The 19,562-nt window shown below is 43.0% G+C and overlaps 1 protein-coding gene across 1 annotated transcript in view; it reads left to right on the forward strand.

Annotated features, from left to right (window-relative positions):
- Window positions 1-19,562, forward strand: part of LOC311113016 (NACHT and WD repeat domain-containing protein 2-like) — a gene marked incomplete at both ends in the record, with an annotated part of 88,326 nt that overhangs the window by 38,589 nt on the left and 30,175 nt on the right. Inside the window, one exon of the mRNA XM_084156134.1 lies at window positions 15,692-15,808. Within this exon, the coding sequence (XP_084012260.1) occupies window positions 15,692-15,808 (117 nt within the window). The remainder of the gene's footprint in view (window positions 1-15,691; window positions 15,809-19,562) is intronic.

Raw genomic sequence — 19,562 nt, forward strand, 5'->3', positions numbered from 1 at the left:
ATTGACAAGATCCTCCAGTGAAGTTCTGGGCTGATTCCTCACCGTTCTCATGATCATTGCAACTCCACAAGGTGAGATCTTGCATGGAGAACCCAGGCCGAGGGAGATTGACAGTTCTTTTGTGTTTCTTCCATTTGCGAATAATCGCACCAACTGTTGTCACCTTCTCACCAAGCTGCTTGGCGATGGTCTTGTAGCCCATTCCAGCCTTGTGTAGGTCTACAATCTTGTCCCTGACATCCTTGGTGAGCTCTTTGGTCTTGGCCATGGTGGAGAGTTTGGAATCTGATTGATTGATTGCTTCTGTGGACAGGTGTCTTGTATACAGGTAACAAACTGAGATTAGGAGCACTCCCTTTAAGAGTGTGCTCCTAATCTCAGCTCGTTACCTGTATAAAAGACACCTGGGAGCCAGAAATCTTTCCGATTGAGAGGGGGTCAAATACTTATTTCCCTCATTAAAATGCAAATCAATTTATACCATTTTTGACATGTGTTTTTCTGGATTTTGTTGTTGTTATTCTGTCTGTCACTGTTCATATAAACCTACCATTAAAATTATAGACTGATCATTTCTTTGTCAGTGGGCAAACGTACAAAATAAGCAGGGGATCAAATACTTTTTTCCCTCACTGTATGAAATTATGTAGTAACCAAAAAAGTGTTAAACAAATCCAAATATATTTTATATTTGAGATTCTTCAAAGTAGCCACCCTTTGCCTTGATGACAGCTTTGCACACTTTTGGCATTCTCTCAACCAGCCTCATGAGGTAGCCACCTGGAATGCATTTCAATTAACAGGTGTGCCTTGTTAAAACATAATGTGTGGAATTTCTTTCCTCCTTAATGCGTTTGAGCATATCAGTTGTGTTGTGACAAGTTAGGGGTGTTATACAGAAGATAGCCCTATTTGGTAAAAGACCAAGTTCATATTATGGCAAGAACAGCTCAAATAAGCAAAGAGAAATGACAGTCCATCATTACTTTAAGAAATGAAGGTCAGTCAATCCGGAACATTAGAAGAACTTTTCAAGTTTCTTCAAGTGCAGTCGCAAAAACCATCAAGTGCTATGATGAAACTGGCTCTCATGAGGACTGCCACAGGAAAGGAAGACCCAGAGTTACCTCTGCTGCAGAGGATAAATTCATTAGAGTTACAAGTCTCAGAAATTATAGCCAAAATAAATGCTTCACAGAGTTCAAGTAACAGACACATCTCAACATCAACTGTTCAGAGGAGACTGTGTGAATCAGGCCTTCATGGTCGAATTCCTGCAAAGAAACCACTACTAAAGGACACCAATAAGAAGAAGAGACTTGCTTGGGCCAAGAAACATGAGCAATGGACATTAGACCGGTGGAAATCTGTCCTTTGGTCTAATTAGTCCAAATTTGAGATTTTTGGTTCCAACTGCCTTGTCTTTGTGAGACTCAGAGTAGGTGAACAGATGATCTCTGTAAGTGTGGTTCCCACCGTGAAGCATGGAGGAGGAGGTGTGATGTAGCTCAGTTGGTAGAGCATGGTGCTTGCAACGCCAGGGTTGTGGGTTCGTTTCCCACGGGGGGCCAGTATGAAAAATGTATGCACTCACTAACTGTAAGTCACTCTGGATAAGAGCGTCTGCTAAATGACTAACATGTAAATGTAAATGGTGCTTTGCTGGTGACACTGTCTGTGATTTATTTAGAATTCAAGTCACACTTAACCAGCATGGCTACCACAGCATTCTGCAGTGATACGCCATCCCACCTGGTTTGCGCTTAGTGGGACTATCATTTGCTTTTCAACAGGACAATGACCCAAAACACACCTCCAGGCTGTGTAAGGGCTATTTGACCAAGGAGAGTGATGGAGTGCTGGGTCAGATGACCTTGCCTCCAAAATCACCCGACCTCAACCCAATTGAGATGGTTTTAGATGAGTTGGACAGCAGAGTGAAGGAAAAGCAGCCAACAAGTGCCTAGCATATGTGAGAACTCCTTCAAAACTGTTGGAAAAGCATTCCTCATGAAGCTGGTTGAGAAAATACCAAGAGTGTGCAAAGCTGTCATCAAGGCAAAGGTGGCTACTTTGAAGAATCTCAAATATATAATATATTTTGATTTGTTTAACACTTTTTTGGTTACTACATGAGTCCATATGTGTTATTTCATAGTTTTGATGTCTTCACTATTATTCTACAATGTAGAAAATAGTAAAAACAAAGAAAAAACATTGAATGAGTAGGTCAAATCAAATCAAATCAAATTCCATTTGCCACATGCGCCGAATACAAAAGGTGTAGACATTACCGTGAAATGCTTACTTACAGCCCTTAACCAACAATGCATTTATTTTTTTATAAAAAAGTAAACTAAAAGAACAACAACAAAAACGTGTTGAGAAAAAAAGAGCAGAAGAAAAATAAAAGAACAGTAGGGAGGCTATATATACAGGGGGGTACCGGTGCAGAGTCAATGTGCGGGGGCACCGGCTAGTTGAGGTAGTTGAGGTAATATGTACATGTGGGTAGAGTTAAAGTGACTATGCATAAATAATTAACAGAGTAGCAGCAGCGTAAAAAGATGGGGTGGGGGGGCAGTGCAAATAGTCCGGGTAGCCATGATTAGCTGTTCAGGAGTCTTATGGCTTGGGGGTAGAAGCTGTTGAGAAGTATTTTGGACCTAGACTTGGCACTCCGGTACCGCTTGCCGTGCGGTAGCAGAGAGAACAGTCTATGACTAGGGTGGCTGGAGTCTTTGACAATTTTGAGGGCTTTTTTCTGACACCGCCTGGTATAGAGGTCCTGGATGGCAGGAAGCTTGGCCCCAGTGATGTACTGGGCCGTACGCATTACCCTCTGTAGTGCCTTGCGGTCGGAGCCTGAGCAGTTGCCATACCAAGTGGTGCTGCAACCAGTCAGGATGCTCTCGATGGTGCAGCTGTAGAACCTTTTAAGGATCTGAGGACCCATGCCAAATCTATTCAGTCTCCTTAGGGGGAATAGGGTTTGTCGTGCTCTCTTCATGACTGTCTTGGTGTGTTTGGATAGTTCGTTGGGGATGTGGACACCAAGGAACTTGAAGCTCTCAACTGTTCCACTACAGCCCCGTCGATGAGAATGGGGGCGTGCTCAGTCCTCTGTTTTTTCCTGAAGTCCACAATCATCTCCTTTGTCTTGGTCACGTTGAAGGAGAGGTTGTTATGCTGGCACCACACGGCCAGGTCTCTGACCTCCTCCCTATAGGCTGTCTCATCGTTGTCGTGATCAGGCCTACCACTGTTGTGCCGTCGGCAAACGTAATGATGGTGTTGGAGTCGTGCCTGGCCATGCAGTCATGGGTGAACAGGGAGTACAGGAGGGGACTGAGCACGCACCCCTGAGGGGCCCCCGTGTTGAGGATCAGCGTGGCAGATGTGTTGTTACCTACCCTGTGTCCAAACTTTTGACTGGTACTGTATATATATATTTTGTATGTGTATATTTGTGAGGGAAAATATGTGGGGGATTGGAGATGATGCAGACAGTTACATTGATGGAAGCCACAATCTATCTGCAATATTAAAACGTTCCTAAACTAAGCATGCTGAAAACAAACAAGACCTCTGCAGAGTTGCACACACTGTCAAAACTGCCACGCCAAGCCGGAAGAGCCATATTTACGTTCTCCTTCCTGACAGCTGGTGCGCACTTAAAGTGGCAGCACACAGTGAAGGCTCCGTGCAGGATTTCGCCACAACCTCGCACAAGTGTGTGTGTGTGTCTTCCCTTTATTGTCTCTTCCTACCATGAATTTATTAGCCCCATTTTCCCCCTGTGGCTCTCACAGATCTGGTATCATTTACATTACAAATGGCTGGTGTGGCACTGCGAGGAGAGATTTTGTAAACAAATCCAGGAGAGCCTTTGGAGTGAAGATTGTTTTTGGAGGATTTGTCAAGCTTTTCCCATTGATATCCGACATGTGATGCTTTGTCGGGCCGAGCGACCTCTGAAATTGGTGATTTGGAAGTATAGTAACAGGACTCATTGAAATTGCTCTTCAAACCAGAGGGGGCACTACTATGGTAGTATGCTACTCTGCCATTAGTCAAGCTGCAGTGATTGTAGAGTGGCCACATGCCTGGCTGGTGAGTCATGGGGCTGCCGTGGTTACAGCTGATATGATATATGGAGTGCCTGGGAGACTGTGAGTGAGTCACCATTGGTTAAAGTGAGTAACCTCCGGTTACCATGTCTCCTGTCTTAAAGGGGACCTCATCCAACAGGGTGTGAGTATGTACTACTGTAGGGCTAAGCTTACACGTCTGCCTTTGTGTACTACAGATTGTGTATAGTACACGCGTGAGGCAGAAGATTCACTGGCTGTATGTGCTTTTGCAATTTCTAATCTGGTTTGAAAGCCTTCAACAAGTGGTCATAACAGTCCAAGTAATAAGTCCCTCAAGATATCCAGAGATATGAACGGCTAGTTACATTTGATATGGTTTTCCATAGATGCTTCAGTGTTTCAGAAGTCAGCACAGTTACATAAACAGTCACAATGCCATACATCAACACACACACTAGCATAGACACACAAACGCACACACACAAACAAAGTCTAATAAGTGGCCGTAGATATGGCAGAAGATGAATTGCCATAGCCTTTTCTTTGGCATACAGCAGCTGTCTGGGAAGTAACGGAGAGATAAGGGGGTGTGTTTAATTGATCAGGAAAAGTAGTCGCGGCGGATCATGCACAAATACACCCACACGTGCGCACACACACACACTCAGGCATGCACACAGCCTGTGTGTTGATACGACGTAGCGAATCCCGATTCTTCTCGGCTCTTCGTCAATTGACTTCGTTTGCATCCTGAACGTTTTTCATAACGGAATGGAGAGGGGAAATCCGTATGACACGGGGCTAGGAGCCTTGGGCTGCGTTCCCATTCAGTCAGTTGCAGAGTGGCCTTTCCATGGTTTTCTCTGCGGTAAGGGGATCAGGATGGGAGGTGGGGACTTGAGACGGGAATATGGGAATGTAGATGGGTTTATGGGTTTAGTCTTTAAACACACTCTAAAGCCAACCACCACACAAGGTCATGCAGGATCTTGTGTGGCTGTTTAATGTACAGACGGTGGAGGTGGTTATTTGGAGTTGCTGTTGTGGACCATTTGGAAATATTGATACTAGGATATTGATAAGATTACAATTTGTGATTGTGTGTGTGTGTGTACGTGCGTGCATGTGTGCGTGATTCGGCTCAGTATACCGTAGATTTATGTCTGAGAAATGGCATTCGTTTCTCACTAGTCTGGAAACTAATTTGTCTTTCTCAGTCATCACAATTGGGTTCATGCTATATAGAGATAAGCCTTCTGTGCAACACTTCATTGTGATATGACACACTTTTGATACAGTAAAATAACTATCACAGTAAATAATTGTTTTGATAATGGGGTACCAGTGAGAAAGTAAATGCTTTATTATGGTTGGCAAAACATGGCTGCCATTCTCTGAGCTAATCTCAGTCATAGACACACCCATCATACACACACACACAGATACACAAACACACACACACACCTGTCACCACCAGAGATGAATTACAATAGCAGCTCTTCCGCTACAGTTGATGGGATATTGTTTAATGGCTGTCAGTCAAACGTCTCTCCAGCGGCCTAACAATACTAGCTACCGAAGAGAGAGACAGAGGAGAGGTGAAACTCGCTTTCAGTTTTTCTTTGACTATTTACGCACTCTATAATGCCACGGTTTGAAGTCGATGAAATAAGCTTGTCATTTTAGCTTTATCAAAAAGCCAGAGAGTCTGAATATATCATCCACACAAGGCGACGGCTTCAAAAACACTCTCAGAGCTGTGTTTTCGTAATTATTTCTCTTCTTTAAGCCTCTCAAAGTGTTTTCTGAAGAAGAAAACACGTCATCAATGTATTTTTCTCAAACCTGCTAAGTTGTAGGCTTGATATGCTTACCTGGTTTGTTGTTCTGAGGAGTGCTTTCAGGATAATTATTTTAGTGCTTCGAAACCACATCACAAACACAGTTCTAGGATCAAACGGTGTAAGACAGATGGGAGAGTTGAGATGTTTTCCTTGTCTTCGTTAGAATGCCCTAGTTTACCAACTGTTTTCCAGTTACATTAATTGAACTTGTGCTCCTCTAAGAGAGAGTGTGGGTGAAAACTGAAATTGAGCGTTGGCAGGACAGCAAAAATGCGGATAGTCAAGTACATTGTATACCTTTCTCTGTCTCTGTATCTCCGTCTTCCTCTCTCTCTCTCCCTCGTTATATCTCTATCTCTCTCTCTCTATCCCTCTCTCCTAGGGATCGGGGTTTGAAATAATTCACTATTCTAATAGTATCATTCATTTTTGACGGATATCCAGATATTCGAAATACATGTGTTTTTTTCAACGTTACGTTTTAAACTTGAGCACTGCTGCACGAGGTTGAGACTGGCGCTCTATTGCTGCAGCTGCCTGCGAAGGTTATAAAGGGGCGGTGTATGTAGCGAGCAGACAGAGGGAAAGAGAGAGACGCCAAGGCAATTCGGCAACAGCCAAGACTAGCTAACTTGTAGCAGCCACAATATTATTTATCATCCCATAAAACAGTGCCTGTCTTGACTGGAGTAGCCTAATGAAGCTAGCTAGCTATAGCTAGCTAGGCTAATTGAGGCCACAGGCTGCGCTTTCTCCCCAACCCCATTCAGATAAAACAATAGCCTACCTGTTGGTTGCTCGTTGTAGCTTACTCTTTCTCATTTCACTAACTTGTAATTCCGTAATTTTATTCCATCTTGCATTACATTAGTGAACTCTCACTTCACTTGCTACACATTGAGCATCTTTGCCGCTTTCATTGGCCAACATAAACAACAAGCTACACACGTGAAGGCTACCGGTCGGCTACCAGTCTTTTTTATGAGGCGCACCGTGCACCTCATAACAACTACATTGAAAAGTTTGTTGTTTTATTACATGTATAATTTGAAATGTCATGGTATATCCTTTTATGTAACAATGTAACATGGATCATTTAATTTAGAAAAAGCTTTTTCTGTGTTCAAATCAGGTTAAAATAGGCCTATATTAGGCCATTTTTTAAAAACTGGGCAAAACTGTATACTCACAGAAGTATTTAAATACTAACGTCGGTTCGGATATTCGAATATTCGAATAACGGTGCTCATCCCTACTCTCTCCCTCCCCTCATCTCCTGCCGTTGGTCCAGCATCTCCATTCACTGTCCTGGTCTCCCTCCCTGTCTGCTACACAGAGGTCAGATAGGTGACCCTTCTCCTCGCCACTGTCCTCCACTAAAATTGAAAAGAAAGATCGGGAGCGACGATTGCCCTCACACGTTAACGCAATTATTCAGCCACTCAGCACCCAAAGAAGTCAAAACCAATCCCAAGAGGATGTTCCTTTCCGCCTTCTGAGTTGAGGAGCTGTTTCTCTTCAGAAACAGCCCCATTATAATACAGTAAAACCATGTCGTTCCTGCCCTCACGTCTTCATTCTGGACCTTAACATGGTGAACTTCACCCATGGGTGAGCCAAAATGTCAGGGGTTTATCTCTAATTGGCCCTAAGTGACATTTTGGATCTGTATCATTAGCGGCTGTCTGAGACTAAATGTTTGACCGCCTGCAGCATGAAAAATGCCAACGGCGCTGCAATGCTCTCTGTCGGGGACCACAGGAATTCAGCTCTCTACCACTAGCTAGCGAGCCATTCACATCCGTAGTGGCACGACATGAGCATGAGCAGTCCCACTGTGCCCCCATAGCTAGCTAGCTAGAGAGCTAGCTAGTCACAAGAGCTCACAATGGCTTTTCATTGGATCTGCAAACTGTCCATGAAATTTCAGCAATATGATTCGCAGAAACAAAATGGACAGTTTGCAGATCCAATGAAAAGGTATTGAGAGCTCTTGTGTCAGTGAATCATATCGCTGAAATTGGAAGAAGGGTGGGATTTACTAACACAACAACACATCAGAAGCAAGTTTATCTGCTAATGCAAACCAACAGGAAATAACATAGATAATAACGTTAGCTAGTTAGAATGAGTTCAACGGCATGTAGTTATTAAGATGAAAAAGTTGTTGCGTTTAAAGTGTATGTGAAAGATGCCTTTACTCATACATATGTAAATTCACTAATGACAGCTTATGACACATGTTATAATGTGTTATATAGCTGTTATAATGGCCTTATGAATGCATGCATAAGGACACCTACAGTAAAGTGCAACTTCTTTTTTACACGGAAGCAGGTTTGTTGTTTAGTTCCATTTACAGACAGGAAGACTTCCCACACAGAGCAGATGAGTTAAACAGCAGCTCATAAGGATATGAGGGTTATAATATTCATCACATGCTTAATGATACACACCACACTATTGTTGAGTTGGTAATTCTAAATCAACAGTCTTTTAATATTAACTCTATTTATTTCGGTGTTATTTTGCCTCAGAGGGATTCTGTTGTTTTTATATTAGATTTTTTTGCCTGATAGGCATGGAGGCCTAATCCTCAAGTCTAGTAGTCTGACATTCAATAAAGAAAAAGTCTTATTTTGCACTTGACCTGCCACGAGCAAACAAACTTCCATGGGCAATAGAAAGCAGCTTAACTGAAGCTGCCTCTGCCTCTTATGTAAGAAGCCAGAACCCCTCATCTACCACAGAGGGATGGAGAGATGAGAAAAGGATGGAGGGAGGGAGAGAGAGAGGGGGTGGAGGAGAGAGAAACATATATATAGAGAGAGAGGGGGGATGGAGGAGGAGATAGGGAGGGAAGGATGGAGAGAGAGAGAAATACAGGGGAGATGTAATGTTGTGGCTTTTACATTGTGTAAAGTGTCCTTGGGATCTGAAAGGTACTATACAATTAAATGTACAGTATGTAATTATTATAATCATGGCTAATGGCAAGGAGAGAGACATGGAGGACGAGAGATATGAAAGAGAGAGGAAAGAGAGGTTGGGGCGGGAGGCACAGTGAGAAGGAAAGTGACAGAGAAATAAGAACTCTGCAGAATGATTGAAACCTAAAGCCAATGCCAGTAGGGAACATTCTCCATCTATACTGTATTCTCTCTTTTATTCATCCCTTCGTCCCAATCCCCCTATCCAAACACCTCTAACACCTCTCTGAATTCCTGGAGACCGTGTCACAGCTTTTTCCTCCTTCTTCATTCCTCCATCCATCCCCTTCTTTGCTCAGACCAACGGGGATGTGGGTCAGAGGTGGAAATTGAATTAGCGAGGCGGCTTCCCCCGCGGCGCTAGGTGAGAGAGATGACTAATGTCTTCATTTGGGTTTTAATTACTGGGCCTTTACCAAATCCTCCACCTGCCAGCTGTACTGACTGAGAGAGGAAAACTCTTTATTATGACACACACAATGTTCTGTTACACCTCTCTAATCTCCCATAAACACAAGGGTGATTTGAGCTTATGGCCCCCAGTGCAACTAATCGTGACATATAAGGAATCGGAGGCTATTATTGAGTTGGTACGCTGAGGGGCGTCATGATATTAGGTTATGAGGTTTTTTTTGTGTACCTAATGAGTGTTGATTGATTGATTTTGTCACATGTTTGGGTTGATTGTGCTGTTTATTTTTGATTGTATGATTTGTCTTCATTATGTGACTGTTACACTGCTATCGCCCCTATTGGCCACCCAACCCAAAATATTTTAATTTTAAAAGATGTAATGAAATTAAAACAACAGTTTGACTATAGCACGAAATTGAATGCAACTGGACGAATCATGACGAAATATAATGTTGTTGAAGGCCAGAGGCTAAGTACAGGCAATGGCAAATCATTTTTAAGATTCCTTTCTGGTGGGGAGGAGGTGTGTGTGTGTGTGTGTCTGTCTGTGTCTGTGTCTGTGTGTGTCTGTGTGGTGCTTATATGATGGAGCAGTGACTATCTGATGAGGAAAGGGTTGTCTTACCATAAGTAGGGAGGTTATAGGCCTACATCATGGGCTGGATAGAAGCAGTCTACCATCTTCTGAACTGGATAATAATTGCTTTATTTGCCTCATCAATAATAGAAACATAAATAATATTGTTTGTTCTATCTCTCATAAAGCTGTGATTGAGAATAGCCTAGGCTTAGGCTATTGACTTTCATTCTTGTTATTTTTGAAAGCCACAATAACTTTAGGAAAACACCTTTATAGGATAGAATATTGGGGAAATAAGCTACTGTTCATAACTTTAACTTGTCTTAAAGCTTTTATGATAGGCTTAGTAGGAGGATAGGTTATTGGCCATTTGGTTTTTAACCTGTCATGGAGGGTTTTTCCCATCCCGCGTGGATCAAATCCTTAAACGAATCACGACGCGGCATAGGATATTAACAGTGACAACAATTGGCTGCTATTTAAGTTATAGTTTGACTGTCAAGTCCATGTATTGGTGTGTGGCCAGCGACTTTTATAGATAGACCACCCCGGATTTTCCGTGCCATTTCCTGGCCATTTACAGTGCATTCGGAAAGTTTTCAGACCCCTTGATGTTTTCCACATTTTGTTACGTTACAGCCTTATTCTAAAATTGATTAAATCGTTATTCCCCCTCATCAATCTACACACAATACCCCATAATGACAGAGCAAAACCAGATTTTTTGAAAATGTAAAATAAACTGAAATATCACATTTACATAAGTATTCAGACCCTTTTGTAAGTACTTTGTTGAAGCACCTTTGGCAGCGATTACACCCTTGAGTCTTCTTGGGTATGACGCTACAAGCTTGGCACACCTGTATTTGGGGAGTTTCTTCCATTCTTCTCTGACAGGTTTTATGAGGAGCGTCGCTGCACTGCTATTTTCAGGTCTCTCCAGAGATGTTCGATCGGGTTCAAGTTCGGGCTCTGGCTGGGCGGCTCAAGGACATTCAGAGACTTGTCCCAAAGCCACTCCTGCATTGTCTTGGCTGTGTGCTTAGGGTCATTGTCCTGTTGGAAGGTGAACATTCGCCCCAGTCTGAGGTCCTGGGTGCTCTGGTGCAGCTTTTCATCAAGGATCTCTCTGTACTTTGCTCCGTTGATCTTTACCTCGATCCTGACTAGTCTCCCAGTCCCTGCTGCTTAAAAACATCCCCACAGCATGATGCTGCCACCACCATGCCTTTTGGCAAACTCCAAGCAGGCTGTCATGTGCCTTTTACTGAGGAGTGGCTTCAGTCTGGCCATTCTACCATAAAGGCCTGATTGGTGGAGTGCTGCAGAGATGGTTGTCCTTCTGGAAGGTTCTCCCATCTCCACAGAGGAACTCTGGAGCTCTTGGTTACCTCCCTGACCAAGGCCCTTCTCCCCTTATTGCTCAGTTTGGCCAGGCGGCAAGCTCTAGCAAGAGTCTTGGTGGTTCCAAACTTCTTCCATTTAAGAATGATGGAGGCCACTGTGTTCTTGGGGACCTTCAATGCTGCAGAAATGTCTTGGGGACCTTCAATGCTGCAGAAATGTTTTGGTAACCTTCTCCAGATCTGTGCCTCGACACAATTACGGACAAGTCCTTCGACCTCATGGCTTGGTTTTTGCTATGACATGCACTGTCAACTGTGAGACCTTATATAGACAGGTGTGTGCCTTTCCAAATCATGTCCAATTAATTGAATTTACCACAGGTGGACTCCAATCAAGTTGTAGAAACATCTCAAGGATTATCAATTTCGAGTCTCATGACAAAGTGTCTGAATACTTATGTAAATAATGTATTTCTGTTTTTTATTTTTAATACATTTGCAAAAATTAAAATAAAACTTTTTTCGCGCTGTCATGATGGGGTAATTTTATTTTATTTAATCAATTTTAGAATAAGGCTGTAAAGTAACAAAATGTGGAAAAAGGGAAGGGCTCTGAATACTTTCTGAATGAACTGTAATTAACTCTGCGTAAGTCCTGCTCATCCCAACAGTACAAAACCAAAGATATTGATCTGTTTTAAGAAATCAATCTTATGTCACCGTGATGACTGTAAACTTTTATGCTAAACAGGTGTAGACCTTACTGTGAAATGCTTACTTACAAGCCCTTAACTAACAATGTATTTTTAAGAAAATAAGAGTTAAGAAAATATTTACTAAATAAAATAAAGTTTTAAAAAATTAACACAGTAAAATAACAATAACAAGGCTATATACAGGGAGTAACCGTGCCGAGTCAATGTTCGGGGGTACAGGTGTGACGAGGTAATTGAGGTAATGTGTACAGTACCAGTCAAAAGTTTGGACACACTTAAGGGTTTTTCTTTATTTTTACTATTTTCTACATTATAGAATAATAGTGAAGACATAAATAAACATGAAATGACACATATGGAGAAGTGTTAAACAAATCCAAATATATTTTATATTTGAGAATCTTGCTAGCTCACATGTCAAAAACCTTGGAAATGAACTATTTTCCTTTAGCAATCATACAATATTTTTTTTATTATAATAAAGGACAGGCTTTAAAGTATCCAAAACAACCCAAATCAAAATGTTCATCCCAAACATTCTTTGTTGAATTGGGGCTTTTTGCCAACAATGAGTGGGCGCTACATCCGACGGGTTCTTGTAGGCCGCCACCCTTTACAGCTCTATGCCAGTGAGCCCTAGCCCAGCCTCCGGGTGATAGCAGAGAAAGAAGACGAAGCGAGACACCCCACTCCCTAATTTTTGAACTAAGTAGACCAGACCCAGCTGCTATCGCAATGGGCCCGGTTTCCTGATGGAACTTAGGCTTGCGAGTGTTTTAACGATGCATCTTTCCTACAATGGCCAAAGATGTAACATGCATTTCCCAAAACACCACGCTGAGAGAGCAGTCACTAAATGCGTCGGAGCATGGTTCGATACTGAAATGGTCGAAGGAAAGGGAGCGCTGCTCTCAGATCAGCTTTCTCCATTCAAATTATTTCACAATACTGATGAGCAGAGCAGCTCCTAGAGAGATATTACCACCTACGGCTGCAAATACTGAGGTAGCTTATTATAGTAACCGATTTAGCACATCATTGCGCGCACATCATTGCGCACGTTAGGCTACACATCATTAAATATATTGGGACAAATTACAGACAGTAGCATGAAAGCAGCAAAATAAAACTCAATTGATTGAACATGGAATGTTTTTCAATATGATTGAATATGAATGTTTATATTGTAATGCAGTAATCTCAGCATAATTTTATACATCGCTTTTTTGTATCAATTGCAAAGGCATTGGCTACTTTGTATTTGTAGTCAACTTCGTTCTGAAGTTATCAGCAGTCAAAGAGAGACAGACAAACCTTGTGGTTCTATGTTTAACGGAGACCTTCTGTGTATAAAGTAATGCAGGAGGGCAAAAAAAGCATCTAACAACGCACTTAGCTGTTCTACAAGTGTTCTGAGGCAGGTGTTCGATTACGAGTGTTTTCAATTGCAACGTTAATAACGATGGTTTGGAAAACAGATCAGAGATTTAACTATGCTCCTACGAAGGTTTTAACGATGAGCTTAGCCTTAAAACGCTTTTGGGAAACCGGGCCCTGGTGTCTGTGGGAGAGCCACACCCTTAAGCAGACCGGAACTGACAATGATTTTCAGTGTTAAACAGCCTAAGTGAACTATCTTCATTTATCCACCATCTTTGCTGATAGCACCAACCACTAGCCTGCAGGTCCACAACAACCCAGCCAATGAACACGGGCTAAGCTCCAGCCCTTCCTGCCACTCCTGCCAATCATTTGGAGGATAGCTCCCCAGAGGGCTGTAAGTCAAACAGAAGGCCCACCCACCCTCCGTTTGCAGTGAATAGTTGCTATTTGCGGTGTTCAATTATTTGGCCTGTCAGTCAGTTCTGTTATGCTCACTGCCAATGTGTCAGTCAAAGTGAGTCTTTCCTTGGCTTTCTGACAAGCCTACTGAACATGATGTCTAGCATGGACTGCTAAATCATTCTGGCCTCTCCCCCATTTTGCACCTTCAACGAGTACTCAACACTAAGATGAAATTGAGAGTCAAAGGACGGTTGATATTTGAAAACACCTAAAAACTCACATCCATTTTACTCTCCAAACTATTTCCTTGTCTTGACATGCCAATCACAAGCCACCCATCTGTGGGGTTAGTAACACCATCCGGTTTTCAGGGAAAATGGAAAGAGAGCCCGTGATGTGACTTCCGCTTTTGGACGTTAACAAGGCGACACTCCATCTTAACTCCTCCTCCACATTTACTGGATTGGTTTAACAGTGCAGAAGAGATCCTCCCCAGATAGTTTTTTTCTCTCATCAGGACCAGAAAGAAAGAAATGCTGCTTAGGCATTTATTTTACGCCTGCTACATTAGGTTAATCACGAGCGAACATCCCTAATACACCTTACTCATTGTTAAGGGCAAAGTACATGGTGTGCCCATACTGCCCTATGAATGCAGGCCAACCGAGGGCACCTGGGAAATGTAGGCCAACAAGAAGAAACCCAGTGTCAAATGAGGGAATAATGGTGAATGTAGGCCAACAGACGGAACACAGGGTCAAAAGAGGGCACCATGGTAAATGTAGGGCAACAGGGCAAAAAGAGGGCACCATGGGAAATGTAGACCAACAGAGGGAACCCAGGGCCAAAAGAGGGCACCAGGGGAAATGTAGGCCAACAGAGGGAACACAGAGAGTCCAGCAGGCTCTCAGAGGCTGATTTTGTCCTGCTTCTAAAGGGCGGCAACAGCAACAGCTTGGCATGGCCACACTCGTTTATGTGGTCCTCTCTCATTCCATCCATCCGGAGGAGATTTCCCCCGCAGCGTGTTTGCACTCAGAATTCTCTGCGCCGGTGACACTGATTTTGACAAATGTGTCTGGGGAGATTGCCCCTGGCATAGCACACACACACACACACAGGTACATACACACACCCGTACGCACACACACCCCAGTGTGTTTCGGATGCCGTCTGTCACTCTCCATTCCACCTGTCCTCATCGCCCTGGATGACAGAGTGGACTCTCAGGCATGGGGAGAGTATTTGAGAGCCAAGTGGGCACTGTTCTGTTTATGTGTGTGTGTGTGTGTGTGTGTGTGTGTGTGTGTGTGTGTGTGTGTGTGTGTGTGTGTGTGTACGTGTGTGTGTGTGTACGTGTGTGTGCGTGTGTACGTGTGTGTGTGCGTGTGTGTGTGTGTGTGTGTGTGTGTGTGTGTGTGTGTGTGTGTGTGTGTGTGTGTATGTGTGTGTCAGAGGCCCTAATCAGTTCAGGGGTAATTTAATAATCCTCTGGTGTGACACAAACAGCGGCAATCAGATCTCTGTCAGGTTTCGAGCGGTGAACCTCCTGCTTTTTCTGTGCTCTATCTCTACTGTTCTCTATGTCTCATGTCAACAAAGGAGATTGGCAACCTTTGCTCTCAATATCCACGATGGAGTGGAAACTCCTAGCTATTATTTTCACTCTTCTTCTATTGGCCTTTTCATGTGGAATATGACTGTTTGGATCGGATTGTGAGCTGTATGTCTATGTGAACCTGATCTACACTATAACTGTGGTGAAAACAAAGCAAAACCCTGGTCCAAATGATTACTGGTACTTGCCAAAGAGAACGATCTAGGTTTGAGGACCAAGGACCTTGTGAACAGGAAACTGAATTCATACTGTATATGTAATATATACATTATTTATGTCATGTATTACAATCTCTCCTTTGTAGGTGGTGGACCTGTACTGGGGGATGGACCCAGAGGAGTGGGACAGTCCGAACCTGCAGCGTCTCAGGATGAAGCTACTAGAGGAGTGCCTCCAGACATCTGCAGGTCCATGTTTTGTTGTGGGTATAATAAGCATGTTTATAAGCCTTTAATTAACCGCCCTGTTCATAACACCCTGCTGAGATGTTCATTTTACTGTTTTGTGTGTCTGTTGTCACATGGTTGTTCATTGACTAGATGGATATTCTTTCCCCCCGTCAGTCTGTCTGTCTTTCCATCTGCCTGTCTGTCTGTCTAGTCATCCATCCATCCATCTAATTGTTGAACACTTTTTGCACTCAGTTCGGTACTTCCAGTTTCAACAGGTTGTTGGTTTGGAACCCTTGGCTTGCTGTTTCAGAGAGATCAGTATATTGATAAATGGTCTCGGGTTGTGTGGGTTATCAATTCTATCTCTTCTAGATCATATCTGGTCAGAGGAGGTAAAGACCCGCAGGTGTGGGATTGATAGTGAATTATGCAAATGTGAGTAAGTCATTTTGATGGAGGGGATGAGATTGTAATTATGGTCAGAGATCAGAGAGAGTGATAGGATAGTGGATAGGGGCCTTGCCCCAGGGTCTACCTTTTTACCCCTCTCTTTTAATTTACGTATCTTATATCTTCATCCCTCTGCCCCTCCAACCACTCTGTCTCTCGTCTTTTCCCTCTCCCTCATCTCTCTCTCTCTCTCTCTCTTTCTGGCCTCTCTATTTTTCTCTCTCCCTCTCCTTGCCCCTCTCTCCCCCTCCAACTCTCTGTTTCCCTCTGCCCCCTCTCAGATTGTAATAGCTGCCAAGGTAAGGGGTTGATCTGAAGCTTTGACCAGAGATGAGTCTCTTCTTCAGAAATAAAAAGTCCTGTGTGGCTCTCTGCATGCATTAATATCAACCTAGGAAGATTTGTTTAACCACCTTAACCCTGGCTGAACCTGGCCAGTAACAGACACACACACTCATGAATACACACGGTGGAGCGTATACACACACACACTGAAACACACACACGCGCATGCAGACGCATGCACGCAAACACACACGCGCGCGCACATGCACATACACAAACACACACACACACACACACAGACATAGCATCCCTAGGCAGCCCAGTCTTAAGATAAGGAGTGTATGGGTGGAAGGGAATATAGAGAGGCCTCTCTGTACAGTGGCTTGCGAAAGTATTCATCCCCCTTGGCATCTTTCCTATTTTGTTGCCTTACAACCCAGAATTAAAATGGATTTTTTGGGAGTTTGTATCATTTGATTTACACAACATGTCTACCACTTTGAAGATGCAAAATATTTTTTATTGTGAAACAAACAAGAAATAAGACATAAAAACAGAAAACTTGAGCGTGCATAACTATTCACCCCCCAAAAGGCAATACATTGTAGAGCCACCTTTTGCAGCAATTACAGCTGCAAGTCTCTTGGGGTATGTCTCTATAAATTTGGCACATCTAGCCACTGGGATTTTTGCCCATTCTTCAAGGCAAAACTGCTCCAGCTCCTTCAAGTTGGATGGGTTCTGCTGGTGTACAGCAATCTTTAAGTCATACCACAGATTCTCAATTGGATTGAGGTCTGGGCTTTGACTAGACCATTCCAAGACATTTAAATGTTTCCCCTTAAACCACTCAAGTGTTGTTTTAGCAGTATGCTTAGGGTCATTGTCCTGCAGGAAGGTGAACCTCTGTCCCAGTCTCAAATCTCTGGAAGACTGAAAAAGGTTTCCCTCAAGAATTTCCCCTGTATTTAGCGCCATCCATTATTCCTTCAATTCTGACCAGTTTCCCAGTCCTTGCCATTGAAAAACATCCCCACAGCATGATGCTGCCACCACCATGCTTCACTGTGGGGATGGTGTTCTCGGGGTGATGAGAGGTGTTGGGTTTGCACCAGACATAGCGTGTTCCTTGATGGCCAAAAAGCTCAATTTTAGTCTCATCTGACCAGAGTACCTTCTTCCATATGTTTGGGGAGTCTCCCACATGCCTTCTGGCGTGCACCAAACGTGTTTGCTTATTTTTTCTTAAAGCAATGGCTTTTTTTCTGGCCACTCTTCCGTAAAGCCTAGCTCTGTGGAGTGTACGGCTTAAAGTGGTCCTATGGACAGATACTCCAATCTCCGCTGTGGAGCTTTGCAGCTCCTTCAGGGTTATCTTTGGTCTCTTTGTTGCCTCTCTGATTAATGCCCTCCTTGCCTGGTCTGTGAGCTTTGGTGGGCGGCCCTCTCTTGGCAGGTTTGTTGTGGTGCCAAATTCTTTCCATTATTTAATAATGGATTTAATGGTGCTCCGTGGGATGTTCAAAGTTTCTGATATTTTTTTATAACCCAACCCTGATCTGTACTTCTCCACAACTTTGTCCCTGACCTGTTTGGAGAGCTCCTTGGTCTTCATGGTGCCGCTTGTTTGGTGGTGCCCCTTGCTTAGTGGTGTTGCAGACTCTGGGGTCTTTCAGAACAGGTGTATATATACTGAGATCATGTGACAGATCATGTGACACTTAGATTGCACACAGGTGGACTTTATTTAATTAATTATGTGACTTCTGAAGGTAATTGGTTGCACCAGATCTTATTTAGGGGCTTCATAGCAAAGGGGGTGAATACATATGCACACACCACTTTTCCGTTGTTTATTTTGTAGAATGTTTTGAAACAAGTTATTTTTTAATTTCACCTCACCAATTTGGACTATTTTGTGTATGTCCATTACATGAAATCCAAATAAAAATCCATTTAAATTACAGGTTGTAATGCAACAAAATAGGAAAAACACCAAGGGGGATGAATACTTTTGCAAGGCACTGTATGTGCTGGAGAGGGGGCCTTTAATCATAGGATAGCATAGATACACATGCACAAACACACACAAACTTTTGACAGCTTGCCCTGTGGATGAGCTATTGCAATCACCCGACTAGCTCTGGTTTTTCCCGGGTGGCTCAATAACTGTGTTAAGAGGCCTAACTCCTTAGCTTGAAGAAGCACTGTGTACACATACAGCACACACACACACACCAGCAGTGTGTACACACACACATATACACACACACACACACACACACTAGAACCCTCTTGAATTATACTCCCAGCACCTCCTTGCAATCTGTCTCTCTGTAGTTGAATTTTTTTGGATATATTAGAACCCTCTCTCAGTTAACGGGTTATCATCGCCTGGTGGGAGTCAATTTTTAGATCAGTGTGTCTACTCTAAGGACCCAGCCCTGCCCTAGCTTCTTTTTTCACATAGAGGGAGAGATACATTTATAGATGTGAAAGCTTGACAGATGTTGTCCCTTGGTTCTTGTGGTAATGTTGCTGAGAGCCATATTTTCCCTCCTCTGAAGTGACTGACTGATACACTTTCTTTGATCAGTGGCAGACGTGTAGTCAGAGATGCGGTTGACAGTTCAGGGTTGTGTTTGTCGATTGAGAACTAAGGGTTTTGGGTGGATTCTCCTTATTGTTTACATTGAGTCTGACAAGTGAAAAGCAGTGGTGTAAAGTACTTAAGTAAAATACTTTAATGTACTACTTAAGTAATTGTTTGGGGTATCTGTACTTTACTTTACTATTTATATTTTTGCCAACTTTTACTTTTACTTCACTACATTCCTAAAGAAAATAATGTAATTTTTACTCCATCAATTTTTCCTGACACCCAAAAGTACTCGTTACATTTTGACAGGAAAATGGTCCAATTCACACACTTATCAAGAGAACATCCCTGGTCATCCCTACCGACTCATTAAACACAGATGCATCATTTGTAAATGATGTCTGAGTGTTGGAGTGTGCCCCTGGCTATCAGTCAATAAAAATAAAATA

The sequence above is a fragment of the Coregonus lavaretus genome (assembly GCF_964263955.1).
Source record: "Coregonus lavaretus genome assembly, chromosome: 39".
NCBI classification, from domain to species: domain Eukaryota; kingdom Metazoa; phylum Chordata; class Actinopteri; order Salmoniformes; family Salmonidae; genus Coregonus; species Coregonus lavaretus.